This window comes from Ischnura elegans, chromosome 8 (genome assembly GCF_921293095.1).
Source record: "Ischnura elegans chromosome 8, ioIscEleg1.1, whole genome shotgun sequence".
In the NCBI taxonomy this organism is placed as follows: Eukaryota; Metazoa; Arthropoda; class Insecta; order Odonata; family Coenagrionidae; genus Ischnura; species Ischnura elegans.
Window position 1 is genome coordinate 85134504 of NC_060253.1, and position 19400 is coordinate 85153903.

The 19400-nt window shown below is 37.7% G+C and overlaps 1 protein-coding gene across 1 annotated transcript in view; it reads left to right on the top strand.

Moving 5' to 3' along the window:
- The first annotated feature begins 3847 nt into the window (after nt 1-3847).
- The window catches only part of LOC124163581 (chitooligosaccharidolytic beta-N-acetylglucosaminidase), a 44276-nt gene continuing 28723 nt past the window's right edge, over nt 3848-19400 (top strand). Inside the window, exons 1-2 of the mRNA XM_046540574.1 lie at nt 3848-3987; nt 14950-15089. Of these exons, the coding sequence (XP_046396530.1) occupies nt 14959-15089 (131 nt within the window). The 5' untranslated portion in view covers nt 3848-3987; nt 14950-14958. The remainder of the gene's footprint in view (nt 3988-14949; nt 15090-19400) is intronic.

A 19400-nucleotide genomic window follows, 5' to 3' on the forward strand; every position in this document is an offset into this window, starting at 1 on the left:
ATCAGCGCTCAAGCTGAAATATTCATGCGGGTTATAAATTAGGATGCGACAGTTAAAATTACGCGTGTTGTTTTAATCTGCATTTTTTTGGTTTATGGATGATAATAAAAATATAACTGTGTGAATGTTAGAAGAATGACATAATCACTTCCACACTCTCAGACTCTCTCGTGGAGCAAAGAGATAAGCTTGTGTTTCCGGAGAGAATGGGGGTTCACCTTTTTCGGCATCATAGATATATCTTTTGCCCATGTATCATTTACCCATTTTATTCTATGGGTACTGTGGGGCACTCAACAAACGATTTGTTATTCACATGTACGATTTTGCGATGATAATATGAAGGGGGTCCGATGTATTAGAATCTGCAGTTGCCATGCGATTCCCTCTGAATGAGCAGACTATTGTCTATGCTTGCAAAGCAATTTGCCATATCGAAATTTGCTGTTTCTCGTAATATAATACAGTCATCGGCCTCCTTCGTCTTTTTTTGATATACTGACATTGATTTACTTTTTACCGTTGAAAATTCTATTTTGATTTACGTTTTATAATGCTAGACTGCCAAATTAGTACCACTTTCCGCTGTAATTTATCGTTCAGGAAATTTAACAATTGTGCCGCATATTTCTGTCGTAAAATTTGCATTATTTTTTTGTGTAGCTTGAAGGAGGTAATGGGATAAGAAATCTTCAATTTCAAACCAGTCAATTTGCGTGAATTTGGTGGGAATTAATAAATACACGATTTGATAAGAATATTGACATTTAAAAAATATTTAATAATTATCTATTTTTAAATCCAACAGATTTTTGCATTTCGGAGCCATACTGAAAGTGTCAAATCTCTACCTAGTAAAAAATAGCTTTTCAGCAATTTCAACATTGGTAAAATAAGTTGCTTGCTCGGTAAAATAAAAGTACGCCTTTAAAAAAACATAGAGGAGGAAAACGTAGAATATTTTTTAAAAAATCGTATTTTTTAGCATTCAATTTTAAGTGTATTTTCGCAAATCATAAATTATTCACCAATCGAATCTTTTCAGACACATCACAACTTGGAAGAATCTTTCAACTGAAAATGGGGACGGGATCTGCTAAGTTATGCAAACTTAGGGAAGAGTTGCCTAAATCGTAAAAACTTCCCAAATCGCACCACCATCCTAGAAACCAATGTATTACATATATATGCAATCTAATGGCTGCATTCGGAACTTCCTGCATCACCAAAGCACACCACTCTTCAATTGTGGCCACCAGCATTGGCGGATCCAGGGGGGGGGGGGGCACGGGGGCACGTGCCCCCCCCCCAGACCCTCAAAAATATGAAAGATTTTTAATACGGTCCCATTATCATTGCATTCGTTTTGTATTGCGAGGTATCCTTGTGCCCCACCCAGAACAAAATTCTGAATACGGCCTTGCTTGTGCCCCTCCCAGAAAAAAATCCTGGATCCGCCCCTGGCCACCAGTGTAGTGACAAGTCAGGTGCGTAGATCCATATTAGGAAATGAAGTGTCTCTTCTGCTATTTCTTTCGTCTTTTTACAAGAATATCGAAAACAAATAAGTTGCAATTACATAGTTTTAGCTACATATCATAGTTTTGAAGTCGATTTTGTTTCATTTAGTGGTATTAACAGCGTGGTATAATCACGTTTTAAGGCAGTGGAAATGATTTCATATAAAATGGCGGTCGCTCCCAAATCGCACCACGTCTCTCTGTACCTATGTGATGTAAGAAGTCGTAAAAAAGCTGCCGTGAAAAGACTATTCCAAAGCATAAACACTTATGCAAAAGACTTCAATTATTGCAGATTTTTAACTATGCTTCAATTATTGCAGATTTTTTATCAAGCAAAAAACTACATCTATTATTAATGTCAAAGATATGACTTTTTAAAACTTTTTTCGTTCCTTATGTAACGTGTATTTTAATGCATGTGTTCGCTCTGTTTAAGGGATCTAAAAAAATAACCTTGAATAACTTTCCTCTTTGACTCTCATTGTCGTTGAAATATCATTTTCTAAAATTGGCTTCCAGTGTTGCGATTTGGGAAATCGGTTGCCTAAATCTCACCGTTTGCAGAAGCTTGAAATTAAATTTTTAAGCATGTGTTCAACTTGGAATTCATTGTCCCAAAAATTGTGAGAGAAGTAGACATTCCTCCTCATATTAAGAAGCATAAAAAACTTATATTGCGCCACTTATTTTTGAGTTAATTCGATTTTTTCAAAAATTTGTGCGATATAGGCAAACTTCCCCAAAGAAGGCGCATTACTCCCCCCCGAACAGAATCTTTTGTTTACGCAACACTGGTTTAAAACTTCAACCATCGTCTTGAAAATTTTAGGGTATATAGGTTAGACAGGGTCAACATTTGACATGCATCTCGACTTTGAAAATTTCACCTCCATATTTTTTTGGACCTTTATTTTTTTAGATATGTAAATGTTGAGAAGGGTCTACCTTCTATCGGAAAATATCAGAATTAACAAGTTACCACGATAAAAGATTTAATGCGACCGATTGAGAAGGAGTGATGCGTTCTGATACTACGTAAGCCACCGTTAATATTTTTCTGCCAACGCTAAAGAGATTTTTAAAACAATGTTTAATTTTATTTTATTTAAAACTATTCTAAAATACGGAGATAGAAAAAAATAGCATTCAACACAATGATAAAGTAGTTGTTTTTCAATCTGTCAATAATAAAATATACTTTATCGTACAGTTGACAAAAATTTCACTAAAAATTAAACTGTTTTTTTTATTAGGTTTGTATGCATAGGATAAGAAATTTTGACGTGTGCACATGAAAAATTAATATTATAAGACAGATTTTCGAAATTATAGTGAAAAAGGCTGGCCAAAAGCGAAGGCACCCTCACAAGGATTTTCGGAAGTCTCTCATTTTGCAAACCGCTTTCATGATTGTCGCGGGCTCCAAGTCACAAGGCCCTGAAGAGAACAATTTTCCGGAGGGATGAGGGATGCTATCCCATGAATTTCGCGGGGGTTTAAACCTCATGACACCCAGACTTGAACCCCTGCTCCCTACGGTCTCAACATCTACATGGCACCCCGTGTGGAGGGGAGTTTTTGGACATCAGCTGTTAATAAATGAAAAGGTAATGCATTAACAAAATTAAATCTATCATTTATAAAAATCCTTCTCTGTTATGGAAAAAAACGAATTCCCAGGCATATCCGGACAAATATCTCTCTTAATTTATCGTTTCTCTCGGTCCTGAAATGTCCCTGGGTGTCAAGCCGATTCTCATCCAATCTCACGGGTGGAAAAGAGGGGTTCCTGGAAAGTATCACGTAATTTTTTTCCCGCAAGAAAAGGGTAAAATTGCGATCTTAGTAATCTTAAACATTAGTCTTAACTAATCTTAAATAAAAATAACTAAACGAATTGTTTTTTTAATAAATCCAACGCAATGAAGTATGGATTAACTTATTTACACTCAAAATACGCAGTTCGAACAATCTCACGTGCAAAAATCGCAAAAATTACCTCTTATAACTATTTGACGCACCTTAAGCTACTACTTAAGCCACCAAATCATCGAATTTTCAGGCCATCCGCCGGAATGCTGCAATATCGGACTCCGATACACATTTATACTCGCGCAAAAATAATAATAATGAAACTTTCGAGTGGATGGAACAATTGAGCGTCGCCAGGAGAAAGAGTCTTGCACCTTCGTCACCGTCTTTGGAGAGGGTAATTCCCCCGCATGAGGACGTGCTCGCTGGACGTCGTCGCGACACTCCAGACCTCTCTCTCTCCTCATATTCTTCTCCTACCCCTCCCTCCCCCCCTCTCCAACTCACTCGGATAAAACCACCGTCGGCCTCCCGCTTCCTAGCACTCACCAGTCGGCCGAGAGCCGATTCAGACCAACTGGATAACGTGCGATCGACTTTCTCAACACCACGCCAACTGCCGGCGCTAACGGAACCTCTGCGGACAATAAAGGTAACAACTTTTGACCACCTTATTCTCACGCAAGATCTTAGATTTTCGTATCAAGTGCTGATAGGATTCTTGGGTTTTCCTCCGCGTAATTAATTGTATAAAGAAAGATCTGAGGTTTTCCCGGCGTATGATGATGTTGACGTTGTTTCGGGTTTCCCATCTGATCTCCATCTCTGCCAAAGAGATGGAGAGCCTCATCCGGTGGGAAACCCGAAATAACTTCAGCATAATTAATTGTATGTCTCCCCGTGGATGGGGAATTCAGAAGATCCCCTGAGGATGAAGAGCAAGTTATACTTCGAAACGTACAGACACATGAAGCAAATTACCCGGTGGAAAACCCGAGAATACTTCTGTACCTTTTTCTTAGCTCACTCAATAGTGTGACATGAAGGGTGGTTTAAATAGGTGAGGGTAGACCTCACCCCGGACTAAGTTACATGTGCTTAAAATCCACAAACTCAATGTAGGGGAGAGAGTTCCTTTCCCTAGAACCTCGCACTTCGAGGATTTGCGTTTTATCGTGCTCTTGGAGATGGGTTCGGTGAGGTAATTTCTGTTTTTAGGAGATACGGTCATATGTAAACAAACGACTAGATAATGGAGTATCAGAGTGGAGGCAACGGAGGCCTAGAGGTCCAGCTAAATTAACGTAGGTAATATGAAAACCTTTTCCTTGAAAAAAAATGCATCATCATCATTAGCCAACAATGCTAAGAATGGTTTGTGGTTAGAGCATATGCTTTTCAATATTTTTCTGCCTCAACTACAATCATTTTACATCATAGAAAATCATCATCATCAGTCAACAATCCTAAGATTGGTTTGACGAATCTCTCCATTCCTCTCTGCTACCCGCTTTCCTTTTTATAGCGACGTATTTATTCCCTTTTACATCCTTAACAATAATCTGTCTTACAAGCTCATTCGGCACCGTCCCTTGGCCTCCTTTCCATCCAACTGTCCTTTGACCATCACCTTCATCAGGCCATCATGCCTCATAGGTGGCCAACTAAGTTGTCTTCTCCATTAGGTTTCCAGAAGAATTCTCTTTTCTCCCACTCGTCTTAGCACTTCCTCATTACTTACTCGGTCGATCCATTTTATCTTCATCATTCTTCGCTAGCACCACATTTCGAGTGCTCTTCCTCTTACACTTTTCCACTCTTGTCTTCTCTGTTTCATTTTGCAAATAAAAAATCCATAATTATGTACATTTTCATGGTGTTCGGCGTACCGGTATCGAAGTGCATTGATCTATATAATCATGAATTGTGAATCATGAATCATGATTGAACCACATAACGTTGTCTACCCATTAAGTAGGCTACCACGCTCTACCTATGTAAAAAAAAATCTTTTTTTTTTTTAATTCGAGATCAATAGACTTGGGCACCGTTTCTCCCATCAGTATGAAAGCTGGTAATTTACTTTTCCAGCGAGAAGTTTTTCATGCCATTCAATTTGCAATAATTCGTCCTCCAAGCCTCCGGAGGCCTTAGCATAGGGTTCGGAGATGCGTTATTCTTATTTACTTTTTAAATGTACTTGGAATCTTGTAAGAGGGGTTGGATTTTATCGGATTGTTGATAAAATTAAGTTTCCAACTGTTCAAATCGCTTTCCTACAACGATTCTAAAAAGTCTAAAAATCCTCATTTTTGATGAAAAATTTCACAGTTTTCTCTAAAATCGAAATGACATAGCGCCAGAAAATATTTAATTAATGGAATCTCTTCATAAATGGTGATGTAGACTAGATTTAGTGATTGACGATTGAGTTTGAAAAGTGATCATATATTTTTAGTACAGCTTTGAGTACTTGATGTTTGTGTAACAATTCATTCTCTGTCTGCGCTTATTATAATTTTATTAAGATAAATGAATACATATGCACAGGCAGGGAAACATCTGATGGGTTTCGCTGATTTGTACACATAAATATTCGTCTAGGTACGTCAGAGGTCCGCCGAACACGATGAAAATTTGCAAAATTACGCATTTTTTCCAGGAAAAGGTTTTTCTACTATCTACGTTAATATAATTTATCTCAATTCCTCCAGAGGCTCCTACGATGTTTTCAATTGACTTAGCTTTGGCTTCGGCGCACTGATTGCTGCTTTTAGGAGATACAGTCATAGGTGTACCCTCTCGAAAAAAAATATTAAGTACGTTCCATAGTTAGCATCATTCAAACAAGCAATCCATCAAAGACAGAATGCAGCTGTCGAGGAGTGAGCGATGGTTCCTTTTAATGATGCTCTTAATCCAAAAGCGAAGATAGAAATCTGGGCGCAACCCCCCTTCCCCCCGTGGTAAACCACCGCCCTAAATGAACGTCCCGAAATTATTATTCTGGCTAAGGCCAGGAAAGAAGAGGGGGGGTATAGGTAGAATTGCTTCCTGCCGAATGTTTTCCCCTCTGTCGATTGGCTTTGATCCATTCACTAACATATTCGGATTAAACGGGGCACAATAGGGTAGTTTCCTTCATCAAGGAAAACGATAGGCATTGATTGCGATTCCTTACCCATCATTAGTGTATTCATTATATATAAATTATTTGGTTTTAGAAATCCCAGTTTAGAGGTATGTTAATGGTCAATTTTAACCCCATTTGAAAAGGCCAGATGGCGCCCATGCGATGCCACTCCACGTGACATCAAAGGAGCCTAGATGCTATACGGGTAGTCAGGAGTTTTGCATCGTCTGAGATTATCTATGCATGCATGAGGCACAGAGCTCAGGGAAACATCTCTTGATAACCATCTATTAAAATTGCCTATGGTCGCAAAGTTTCCTTCGTTTGATAGGGTATTAATAATCCTTATTTCAGACAAGCGCTCCCTGCAAGCAGGGTACTCCGATACCTGCTAGCAGCCTGTATCGTAGCGGCACTCATGGCCTCGCACCAAGGTGGCCTCACACGGCGCGGGCGGCCGTCAGAACCAGAAAGACGTCACACGGGCTTTTCGTAGCATTCATACTTACTTAGCCGTCGCCTTTTCGCGCGCTTAAAAATTTTCACTTTTCATTTAATCGCCAAAAATAGATATTGTCATTTAAAAATCAAAAAGCGTGAAATACTTACTCCAGGAGTAATAATCTTTCGATTCAGGCAAGAAGGAAAGTAGAGGTGGAAATGGACACAGTCAGGGGTGATGAGTAAAAACTCTACTTTAGCTCGTAGAATTCCACTGATGATAAAGGAGAACACAAATTGGAGCAGGTTTTGATGCGTTGAATTTCCTTGGGCCTCTAACCAATTATTATGGTCGCAAAGTGACGAAAAAGAAACACACACACATCCTATAATAAAGTGTTTTTTCATATATAGGTACACTTCGACACTTTTTCGCGGGACGCCATAAAAATTTGCAATATTATATACTTACGGCTTTAAACCAGGAGAAGGTTTTCATACTCTATAATTAGTTATAACTGAACCTCAAAGCTCCCGGAGGCTTCCTCCTGGTACTGCATTGTCTAAGAATTGGGTTCGGTGCAGTGATTTCGGTTTTTGAGAGATAATAATAGTATGTCTTTATTCGGGCGAGGTTGAGATTAATAAGTCCTGTCTTCAACCAAACCCCTCGATAGCGTCGATGCAAACATATTTAAAAACGGTAAATAAACATTTATACTCGTATTACAAAACATAAAAAAAACCAGGTTGGGCAGATCACAGTACACAAAAAAGATAAAAAACATAGTAAGTACTAAATTTTCGGTGGCGTATTACCACCTTCCTCAGAGTTAGGTAGGAGACTGTAAGTAAAGGATAGCTGAGGGAAGGGGAAATATTGGGGAGGTAGGGTCCAAAGGGGGGGGGGAAAGAGTGTGCTGAGGCAATTAAGGGATTATCGGTTGTTATTTAAGCCGGGAGGAATAATAATCATAATAATACGCCACCGAAAATTGTTATGGTTTTTTATGTTATTTACCTCGTTGAGGAACATTTCGAAGTTTTTATATTACAAAAAATATACAATATACTCTATTAGTGAAATGTAAAACAAGATAAACAAGTATACCTAAGTGAATATTTTGTGTGAGAAAAAAGATTTCTGTTTGAGGGAAAAATGTGAGGATAAGGGTGCAGTATCCTTCAGAGAAAAAAAAACACTACAGTAAAACCCCCACACAAAAAGGGGGCGTGAAAAACCTTCGAAAACTTACTGAGTGAAAACTAATGTCATTGTACATGCAAAATACAACATAGTTAATGAGGTACGGTCAACTCGTCACGGGAAATTCTCTCACTTCTATTCAGACATTAGCCAAAGAGAGTATCTATGTCGTGAGTGTATTCTAGTTTTAAATACCGAAAACAATAAAAATGAATACTTACGCGCACGGATGCACAAAAATTAAACAGCGGACAACTTTCCGCTTTCTTATCAATATCTATAGACTTTGGCACCGTTTCTCCTAACAGCATGAAAGGTAGCCATGCATTTTTTCAACGAGTAGGTTTTCTATGCCATTCAATTTTCTATAATTCGTCGTATAAGACTCCGAAGTACACACATGGTAATCTATCCTGAGCATAGGGTTCGGAGAAGCGTAACCATTTTTTAATTTATTAAAAATACTCGGACTCTTTAGAGGTATGGGATTTTATCGAATGGCTGAATATATTAAGTTTCCAACTGTTTCGATCGCTTTCGTTTCTACGACTACGCGGATAAATTTCCGCTCATTATAAACTTTTAATAAAAATATTGGGTTCATCGTTATTTCAGAGACAACTTATCTTTCGGTTTCAGAATATTTTAAATAGAATGACATAATTACTGGCTTCTTAGGCAATCTTCAAAAACTCCATTGACGCAATGAGACAGGAAATAGCTACAATCATTAGTTGGCGAGTTAACTCAGTGGATTTCCGTCTTTATAAAATGGAAAAACTTGGTTATTCCACCGCAAAAAATATTTTTAACACTCTCAACCGGATACGGCCATACACAGAGGCGGATTGGCCGAGTATGCTGGTCGGCTATCGCTGAGGGCACCGAGCTCAGGGGCCCCACACAACGCTCACGTCTATGGTAAAGCGTATATGAAAGGCGTAGTAAAAATACTCATATTAGTTTATCCAAAAATTTTTTGCAATTATAAAATTCTAAGTTTTCATTAGTAGCCATATTCTTAACACAAAAAAGATGACAAAAAATAAGATAGAGGTGTGAGAAGATAAAAGAGAACCTGATGATTTTTTCGGGTTATTCGAAAAGATAAATTTAGAGTTTTTTTTTATATTAGTACTATTAAATTTTATAAGCTGCGAAATTATATCTTTTTGCAGTATTTTTTCTGAAGAAATTCTTATTTTTATTAACTTTAATCTAGTATTTAAGAGCGAGAATAGCGTCAAAATCCATTTAGGGCCTGAAATTTCCCCAGCCGATTCACCCTAGACCGCCCTTGGCCATCCAGGCAATTTTCAAGAGTGCAATGTTCTGAAAAATGGCAATTGAAAAAACTGATTTAATATAGTTTTAATATAAGACGCACATACAAAAGCCGGCCAAATGGACTAGAGTCGAAATGAAAACTTTTTTAACGAGCTCATGAATGTCCTCAATTATGTAACCTCGCAAAAGCTGTCCCCGAAAGTCACGAATAACTTGGCCCAGATCGTTTAAGCAAACGGAATATTGCGTGACTTGAAAAGCATCTCAAATATTAATGCGAGAAGAGGGGAAAAAGAGTCCCTCCGCTCATGCAACGAACACACCCTATAAAGAGTGAAGAAGGACGATGCATGCGAAAATACAGAGCACTTCGAATGATTAATTCGGTTTTTAGAGAGTGCGAGATCAATCATTCCAAGTTTGCATTCAGCGACAGGACGCGGCTGTTAGAATTAAAATTTCACTTTGCCAGAACGATCGATACGGGAAGGAAGGCGAACGACTTTGGAAAGCGCCTGTATCGAAGAGGCCCCATTTGACCGGAAATTGAGGGCTTCGACCAAGGGATATGCATCCGCCCTGCCAGGGTAGCAACCCGAAAGATTAAATAATAAAAAATATTCACCCCTAAGTTAGAATAGCCATCTCCAATCATCGCTTTATTGGCGGTGTTGGTTTTTTCTTATGCTAAAATAGAAACACTTTCTCATCGTAATGATGAATTTATTAATTTTTTAAAATCACAACGGCGCCGTTCAGTTTTGAGTTGTATTTATCTGTTATTTATCTGTAGTTATCTGAGAGTTGTATTTTTGCTCCTCTTATTCATAATGATTAATTTATTTATTTATTTCTTAACACCACCAAGATTAAATCTATAAACTTCATAGCAGGATGAAAATGCACACAATTGATTCCTAAAATAAAAGCATTAAGGCCTTTTTACACGATACATTAGCTCGTGCAAGTTAATAATTCCTAAATGTATGAACGCGAGAATGCATCGTGTAACCACTTGTGCGAATGCATGAATGGAAAATAGAACCTAATCTAATTCGGATCATGCATTCGTACGTGTTCTGTGCCAGCCCACCAAAATCGTTCATCCAATCAGACATTAACTCGTACGTTTTAATATAACGCGTGAACAGGCACTGACAAAGGAGGCTGGCTAATAAATAACACAAATACGAAATAAAATGTTGACAGTAAAAAATCATAACATACCTAATATTGGATAACGAATGAAAAAATTACTACCGGAATGAAAATGTACACGATTGAGCCCTTAAACACAAGTAAATAAAGTAATGCTGGCTGAGAAATAATGCAAATTTTCAATAAATAATGCTAAAAATTGAAATTTGTAAAATACGCTTCTTGACGGGATATTTGATAATTTTCAAAGAAAATAGCATTCCCCTGCGTTTCTCCGTACATTTTCAAAACAAAAAACTAGAAAAGTTCATGACGTCATCAGTGAGACGAGGGAGAGCGAGGGAAGTATATAGCTACAAAGCACTCTTGTTATTTGAGAGGGCGAAGCGATACCTCATGTCAGCAACAACACTCACTCCTTCCTGTGAGAGAGTAGTGCACTTAGATATTTCGCGGCCGTCAACTCGAAGAGAAGCCAACTGACCAAGGAATAAGTAACAATACACCTGAAAACTTTTAAATCGATGAAGTAAAATTTTTGTTTGGCCATTTTTATTACGAATGTTGATTTTTTCATTTTGATGATGATATTGATTGATTGAATGATATATTTTTTCACATATAAGCAAGAGAAAAGGTTTGTCATTGAATGAGAAGCGTAATATAAATTTGAAATCGTTTTTAAAAACCACATAATTTGTCAACTTTGACATTTTTTTACAGCCTTAGACAATGTTTGTACAACATTAGCATTTTAATATCCCATATTGTGAGCCGGTAATTTTCATAGGAGTCTGAATGAATTTGAATGGAATCGCCAGAGACATGCTATTTTACTTTTGTAATTTTCTTCATTGTTAGATACATCATAGTTTATTATTATCAACGTTTAATTAAATATTTAAAACCTCTTTATCGAAATATTCTAGTTGCTTAAGCGAAATACGGGGTTAACATTTGAAACTTGCTATTTTTTGCAAAAAAGTACATCCGTTAGAAAATCACGAGTCCACTCTAGGGGGTTTAGTCCTCCGCACAGGCTGAAGTTGAATATAAAACAGTTCCCATTCAAGCTAATACATATAATACTCCGAACACACTAAAATCAAACTTTGTCCGACGCATGATATTCTAATTTTATCTATAAGTGGCGGTAATGCAGTTCTGCACGCCTTTCACGGATGATTACACTGTATTTTGACGAAGGAAATTCTATTCATAGCTTGATAGCTTACCTGCGAACTTGAAAACGCCAGCCTTTCCGTGTCCTGAAACCGTTAGTCCCGAAAAAAACAAATTCTATGCTCCATGGGGCGTTATACCGAGATAAAGGATCAAAACGAGAAAGACGACGATGCACGATTGTGGCGGATATTGAATTTATAATGATAGAGTTCTTGGGATAATATTTCTACCCATCTTGCTGACCAAATCAGTATACGTCAATGCTCATTATTACATAGCAAGAAGGGCACACGGTATAAAAATTTAGGTGTTGACTGAAAATTCTGCGAAGTACTGAAATTTTGTTCGATATTGAAAGTTAGTGAAGAATTAGTTAATGGTCCGCAAAACAAAAAACTTGAGGCTAACTGATGAGAACATAGCTACAAAAATTATTTTACAACGAAGCACATTAAAAAAGGAATATTATTAATTATACTAAACCCTATCCTTGGTGCCAATTAGCATGATATTCAAGAAGTTGAAAATCTATACCCGACAATCGGAAAGCCAATGCGAAGACAATCGTTCCACCAGAAGAGGTTAATGGCAATGCTTGCTGTGCAAAAAGTCAACATGTTACGTACATAATTCACTCACAAGCCTCTAATGCTCAATAATTATTAATGAGCGTATACATTTTCGTATAACCTAGGTCCATTTTGTCAAGTGGATAAACGGTGATGTTTCTTTTTTATTAGGTTACTTGGGGGGATTTTCTCCGGCAAATTTCCAAGAAAAATATTTTTTATGGAGTCCACCGGCACCTTTTCTGAGCGCTCGATTTAAAGATAAAGGTTCAAGATCGATTAACACATCCTTTGGATCTGGTTGTCATGGGAATTAATCGGAGAAGGTGCTCTGAATGAAATAGGTGGGGCGGCGCGGGCGTTTCCATCTGTGCCCTTCACAGAGTGACCCAGTTAAATGAAATGCTACTGAAGATGTTCCGTAATGAGCCTTGGGTTTCTTATTCATCACTCCAAGCAAACCTCTAATTTCTCCCATATTAAACCTGAAAAAAAAACTGCATTGAATGGGACGAAATCATCCCTTGCGACAAAACCTTTTTTCACTTTTCTAAGCACTCTTGAGATACCTAATGAAAGAGAGGAGAGGAATTGGCGAAATGTCAAGAAGGAATACGTTGAGATGGGATCATATTCTTACATCACAGGGGCGTATTTAAGGTGGACCGTGGGAAGATTTCGGATGAAAAAGTAAAACAGAGATGCTATTCCGCACTCTTCAGGCCACACACACATTATATACACCCATAATATGTTGATACCATCCAAAGCACATTAATGGTTATAGTTGGACCACCTAGGCAAGAAGTGACCGCCGTGAATATATGATTCGAAAATACATGATTTTTATATAGTATAGATAATATATGGGCATTAAAAAAATTCGCCGCAGCGAACGAATGCTGAGTTGCCACGTCTTGTGCGAGTAACTTTGCTTCCTGGTAACCGGCACTGGCCCGGTGCGGCCCCGTTTGGCAACATGGCATTAATAGAAGTTATTAGCATTCGCAAATATCAATATTTTTATAGATTAAGGATCATAGAAAATTTTAAAATAAATTAAAAAGTGTTTCTATCAATTTAATTTTTTCTTTCGGGGTAAACTGTAGGAATAGATAGTTTTTAAACATTTTTGTTATTTTACAACAAAATATGCGTTCTAAAAATACGCAAAATCCATTTTATGAATCTAAATTAATGCTTGCAACTTATGGTGGAAGATGAATGTTTTAGACGCAGTAGTTTTCACTAGGTTGAGTTACAAAGTTCATGGAGTTGACAAAACGACAAATTTTATGGTCCGCGGAGTCATTTATTGCACTCGCGTGTTTTAATTTTTCACAAAACAAAAAATAAATCAGAATTGAGAATACAATATCCTTAAAATGACGTGTAATTCATTGTTATGGCATGCACTGAAGTCCAGATATAAATTTGCAAAGTACAGCGGCACATCATTTTGACGCAGACAGTAGTCCCCCAACCATTAGTCCACAGCAAACTGAAATGAATTCTTTTACGTCGTAAAAAATATATTTTTACCACTCAATATAACAAGGTTTTCGTCAAAAATGTCATGGTACATAAATGCACATGGCAACGCTCATCATCATCATAAGTCAACAATCCTAAGACTTGTTTGTCGCTGCTCTCCTTTCCGCCAGCCTTTTCATAGTGATGTAATGGCAACGCTATTCCCGTCAATAGGGGGGATACAGGATTTTTTCTGGAGAGGGCACAAGGGTCTGATAGGTCCCAAAGATTGGTTGTTATCCCCATGATAATATAAATGTTCTTTTTTGATGTGTTTGTGAATACATACAATACATATTATTTTATATATTATTTTAATATTTTTGCGAAAGGAGAAAAAAGAAATTTATTTTGTTCCGTCCATATATTATAATTTGTTTTTGTTTATTGTAAGTTATTGTCACATATATGTTTCATAATGATAATGTTTCAAAAAATTATATATACTTTCTTTTTGTTTTCTGACCTGCCTTGAATTTAATTTTTACGGTGGTAGCTTCCATGCTGGCTTTTTATTTTAACCATTGAAGCTACCAAAAGCTCCATTAATTTTGTGTTGTTAAAAAAAAATGTCCATTCAAGGTTGGAGTAATAAATTCATTCATTCATTCTTCCCATATTTGAGATTAAAAACAAAATACAACTATAACTGTTTACAATATTCTCTTTATTTTTATATGAAAGTTAAAAATATTAAATTAAATGATTGATACTCCGTAATACACAAAATAAAACGAACGTAATGACAACCGTATAAAAAATATTGTCTATTTTTAAGCGTCTAGAGGGGAGGGGGCAAGTTCCCCCGTGCCCCACCCCCTAAATCCACCTATACCCGTCAATTCATTTCCTAAAGCGCGATCTGATTTTTATTCAGCGCATCCGCTACGGTAGCTGCAATTAAGCTCCATCATGCAAAATCTCGTTGACCTGTGTTACTTTTTTCAAGTTCCTCAACTGCTCTCTCGAGGCACCGTTCGGCAGAGAGAGAAGAAATATTTCGGCTAGTACCGCAAGTCGATGCTTTTATTTTTCGCTTCCCGGCCTCACCATTCGCTCTCCCACTCTCGTATGCATACTCGTCTTTTTCTCCTTCGGCAGGTCAGGAAGATGGCTATCTCACCCCGCTCAGCGCTCTCTTTGGGAGTCCTGGTGGTCATTGGCCTGGCTGCCGTGGCCCAAGGCGAGGAGGAAGCGGTGGCCAATCCAGTTCCGGCCAAACCCGAAGAGGCGCCCAAGAGGTAAGGGACAAAGATAAGGGCACACTCCAATTGGGAGAAGGGTCCACCAATCTCCGAAATCGAACTCAACTTTGTAACGTTTTCTTTTTATTTCCTCGCAAACTTCACAAATATGGTTAATACACTTTATAAACACTTTTTATAAGTTACAGGTAACGTACCTCTCAGTGAAAAACTCGGGAGCAAAGACACACCTGCACGCCACAACTTTTACCACCATACTCCCATATTCTCTCCCCTGCGCCGTCAACAACAATTGATCCATTCTATTTTTGCTGTTCATTATCGCCTGATTCATTGTCTTCCTCCCATCAATTGTCACATTAACATTCAACCCAAAATAACTCAAAATTGAGTGTTACAACTACTTAAGTTGAGACCTGAACTACATCGATTTAATGATCAACGACGACATCGTATTGCCCACAATTTTATTAACAGAGTACTACACGTGTTTCGACTGTTATACGATCATCATCAGGTACTTACAGAAACTAACAAAAAATTCCATTTCCGACAGACCTTCAAAAATTATGGACAATACGATATCTTCGTTGATCATTGGTTTTGTTGTTCCACGACAGAAAATTGACTTTACATTGAGTTAAAGCTCTTGTCACAACTTCCCTTGGCGAAATTCATCTCCACAGCAGCCGACGCCGCGCCGTAGCAACCGAAAATACCTACAGAATTTCATCGCACAACTTGGCCCTCCCGTTTCTGTGGTTCTATTCCCAGAGCTGTTCTTCTACAGTTATGACTAGAGTCCTCTTTCTACCCCCGGGTTCTCCGTATCTCTTCAGTTGTCTGTTTCTTCACTGTCTATCAACTGCAAGTCTGTTTCCCACACTTTCCTCAAACTTATCAAATCCTCCCATTTCCTTCCTCAAAGGTATAAATGTGATGTTCTTATATACTACAATGTCTTGTACCATATGATATGACATAATGATGGTTCTATGAGCCGAAACGCGTTGTACGCATTGAATAATTGTGGAATAGTGCTACTACCTTTCATTTCAATATGTCGAACTTCCACTATCTCTCGACTGAATAGGTTGAACTTGAACTACGACACTTGCGAAAAATACAGCATTGACCTTAAGTCCTTTTCACATCAACTTCACTACACATAACTTGTCTTCCTGTGAACCAGATCAATTAATGACATAGTTGAGATATAATTTAAGTTGAAAATTGATGCAGCACAGACCAGTTTAAAATTTATTTCCAAATGAGTGAGTCGGCAACTCTAAAGCGAAGAGTAAGTCTAAAAGAGTGTCTATTCCTTAATTTCTGTTCAGGCATACTTCAGAGTATTATTTGTATTATGAGGAATGAAATTTAAGAGGAATTCGAGCAAATCTCAATTAATCACCGCACTAGGTCAAGTTACGCCATTTTACATTGCACTGAACCAGCAGACCCCCTTTTTTGAATTTCCAACTCCATACTTACACCAAGTTGAGTAAATTTAAGTAGTAGCGTAGAGTAAGAATATACTTACTCTATGGTAGTAGTGAACAAGACTATCATTAATTTTAGAAATACACAATAGAAATAAATAAAAAAATTGATTGGGCTAGCAAAATTTCATTCAGACTGTTTTGTTTCTCTTTAAAACAGCAGGAATATCACTGCGATGTCAATGAAGAGAGGGCTGGCAGCACTCTAATATTCCATCTCTTGACAACACTGACGAAACTACATAACACTTCGCAACCCGCCTAAATAAGCGTGTGGCAGGCGTGTTAGGACAACAGCCATTTACCCGAATCTGTATTAGAAAAATAATGGAGTGCATTGTAAGGACGATTTTTCTACGTTAGCGTAGCATTTATTATTTGCGTTATTTTTCGAGAAAAGGGAATTCGTACACCAATTCGTTCAGCAATGTTTCTAATTTAATCGTTTTTGTCGGACCTGGACATATAGTACGCTTCTGAGATTATCTTCTCCGTTTCACTCTGAGAGGTATCGCTTCTTAATTGCACAAACAATATCGAGCATTTAGACTTTAAGTCCTTAGCGTCTTCCAACCTAATTCGTGAAGGAAGAGACATTAAGGCATAATGGCGTCCGAGTTCATTCATCCAAATTTGCATCCCAAGGTCACAAGTTAAGCACCTAATTAAACGTCACCGAACTAAGTTAGCGGCATCCATGTGAACCAAACGACTCTATCTCGACAGAACTTTTAAATTAGTTATCACTAGAGAGAAATTGAACTCCACATCAGATATAATTGCAAAGTAATGCACGAAACAAGCGACTCTGTACGCAGTCACGCTCACGGATGCGAAGTCGTATACAACAAGGATGAAGTTCGCCGTGAAAAAAATATTTGACTTGACCGGGATTCAAACCCGGATCTCCTTGGACTTTTGACTTAAACACCGTGTTCGGTAAAACCCTTCCTGAAGTTCTGAGAAGATGACTTTGAGGTGAAATTGGCTAACACGCCCGTCTTACAATCCGAAGATGCGGGTTCGAATCCCGGTTAATCCAAATATGTTTTCATGACGAGATCCATCCTTGGTGTATACCTGATAATGTGATTGAGCTGGATTTTCCTTAGAGGTTAAATAGCGAATGAACGACACGAACAAATTCTTTCCAGAATTTTTGCTGGAACAGAATGACAGACAGATGTTAAAAAAAGGGTGCTTATAAAAATGGAACTCATCATATTCACACTGAGGAAATTACAAATACACTAATGTTTTCTCAAGTTTTCCTATTGCTAGAGTTGAGTCATCAGCGTAATGACAAACTATGAAAGTTATTTTATCACTGAGACATTTATTTCCGAGGTGTAATCGACATCTTTCCGATACTAAAACCGGCATCGACATAAGAACAGCTGTAAAATTCTAATTTTCACACATGATTACCCAGGATACATTACAGTGAAATCCCAATTTTTCTTATTATCAGTCGAAATAATATGTATATACAATCAGAAAGATTAGAGGACTGGTGAACGAGGTAGATTCTGTAGGCGGTTTCGCATGCCGGTAACGGGTGCAGAGTTTGAGTAGCCCTATTGTACCGACTTCTATTTATTTATTTATTTATCAAGTTGTCCACATACAGTATAATTGCCAGTTTACAGTGGAACAATATAACAAACATAAAGAGTACAAACACAATTAAAAATAATAAATTTAAATAAATAACAATGCATTGAATCATTCAATTGAATCTTATCATATTGACCTTAAGAGTTTCTATTAAGATAGGAAAGAGCGCGGTTTGTAAAAGTGTGGTAAGGCAAAGAGAACGGGTCGATGTGGTCAGGGACAATCTGGGAATGGGTATATGGAGGAGCGAATGCGTTCCAGTGGGTCTGCATTGAACTTTAAGGTTAGATTGGAGACGGGATCGGGGCAGTCTATGGCAGAGTTGAGACTGCTATGAATTAGTTTTAAATCGGATTTGAGAATTAAATTTGGAATATTAGATATAGAGAGAGTAGGCAAAACAGTATCAGCAAGGCCTATTACGAAGATGAGGGTCTCTGTTCATAACTATATCAGTGAAAAAATTTGTCACACTTTTTGAACACACCAAAATGAAACTTAACCGCTAAAAATCCGGATATTTCCAAGATTCGGACCAGTAACGAATTTTCCATCCACACTCCAGTAGAGACTATAAATTGGCGAACTGAGAAACCACCCCATCACCGAAGTTTATCGCATCTAGGGTGGCGCAGGCGAACCTGTTTTTCGGCCAGCTAACGAGGTAGGAACCTGAATCCTTAATGGATTTTCCCAAGGCGCTGACCTATTGATGCCTCTTCGGTCACGAATGACGGTTAACTAAACGGCTGGCCGCGCTAAAAGCCGTTCCATGATTTTTAAAAGAAAGAAAAAGTGATGAGACTCTACAAAACGAAGAGAGATACTCTCGACAGTAGTAAGCGGATATTAAGTGGATTAATTGGAAGCGACGGATCATTTACAATGCAGTCAGTGGCTTAGAAGGCAATTGACATGATTCTAATAACGCAACTCTTAAGAGCTCCATAAGGAATACAGATTATTATTACTAATGGATATTCTACTGGATGAGGTAGGCTTGCGTGTAGCATTTTCCGAATTACCACATACAAAACCCCATTCGCAGGCGGATTTAGGGGGGGCACGTGCCCCCCTCAGACGCTTAAAAATAGACATGATTTTTTAAGACAAGTATTAATAAATGTAATATTTTAATATAAAAGTTATTAATATTTATATATTATTAACTTTCATATTGAAATTAAGAGTACATTTCTTAGAGTAATTATTGCATGTAGTTTTCTAT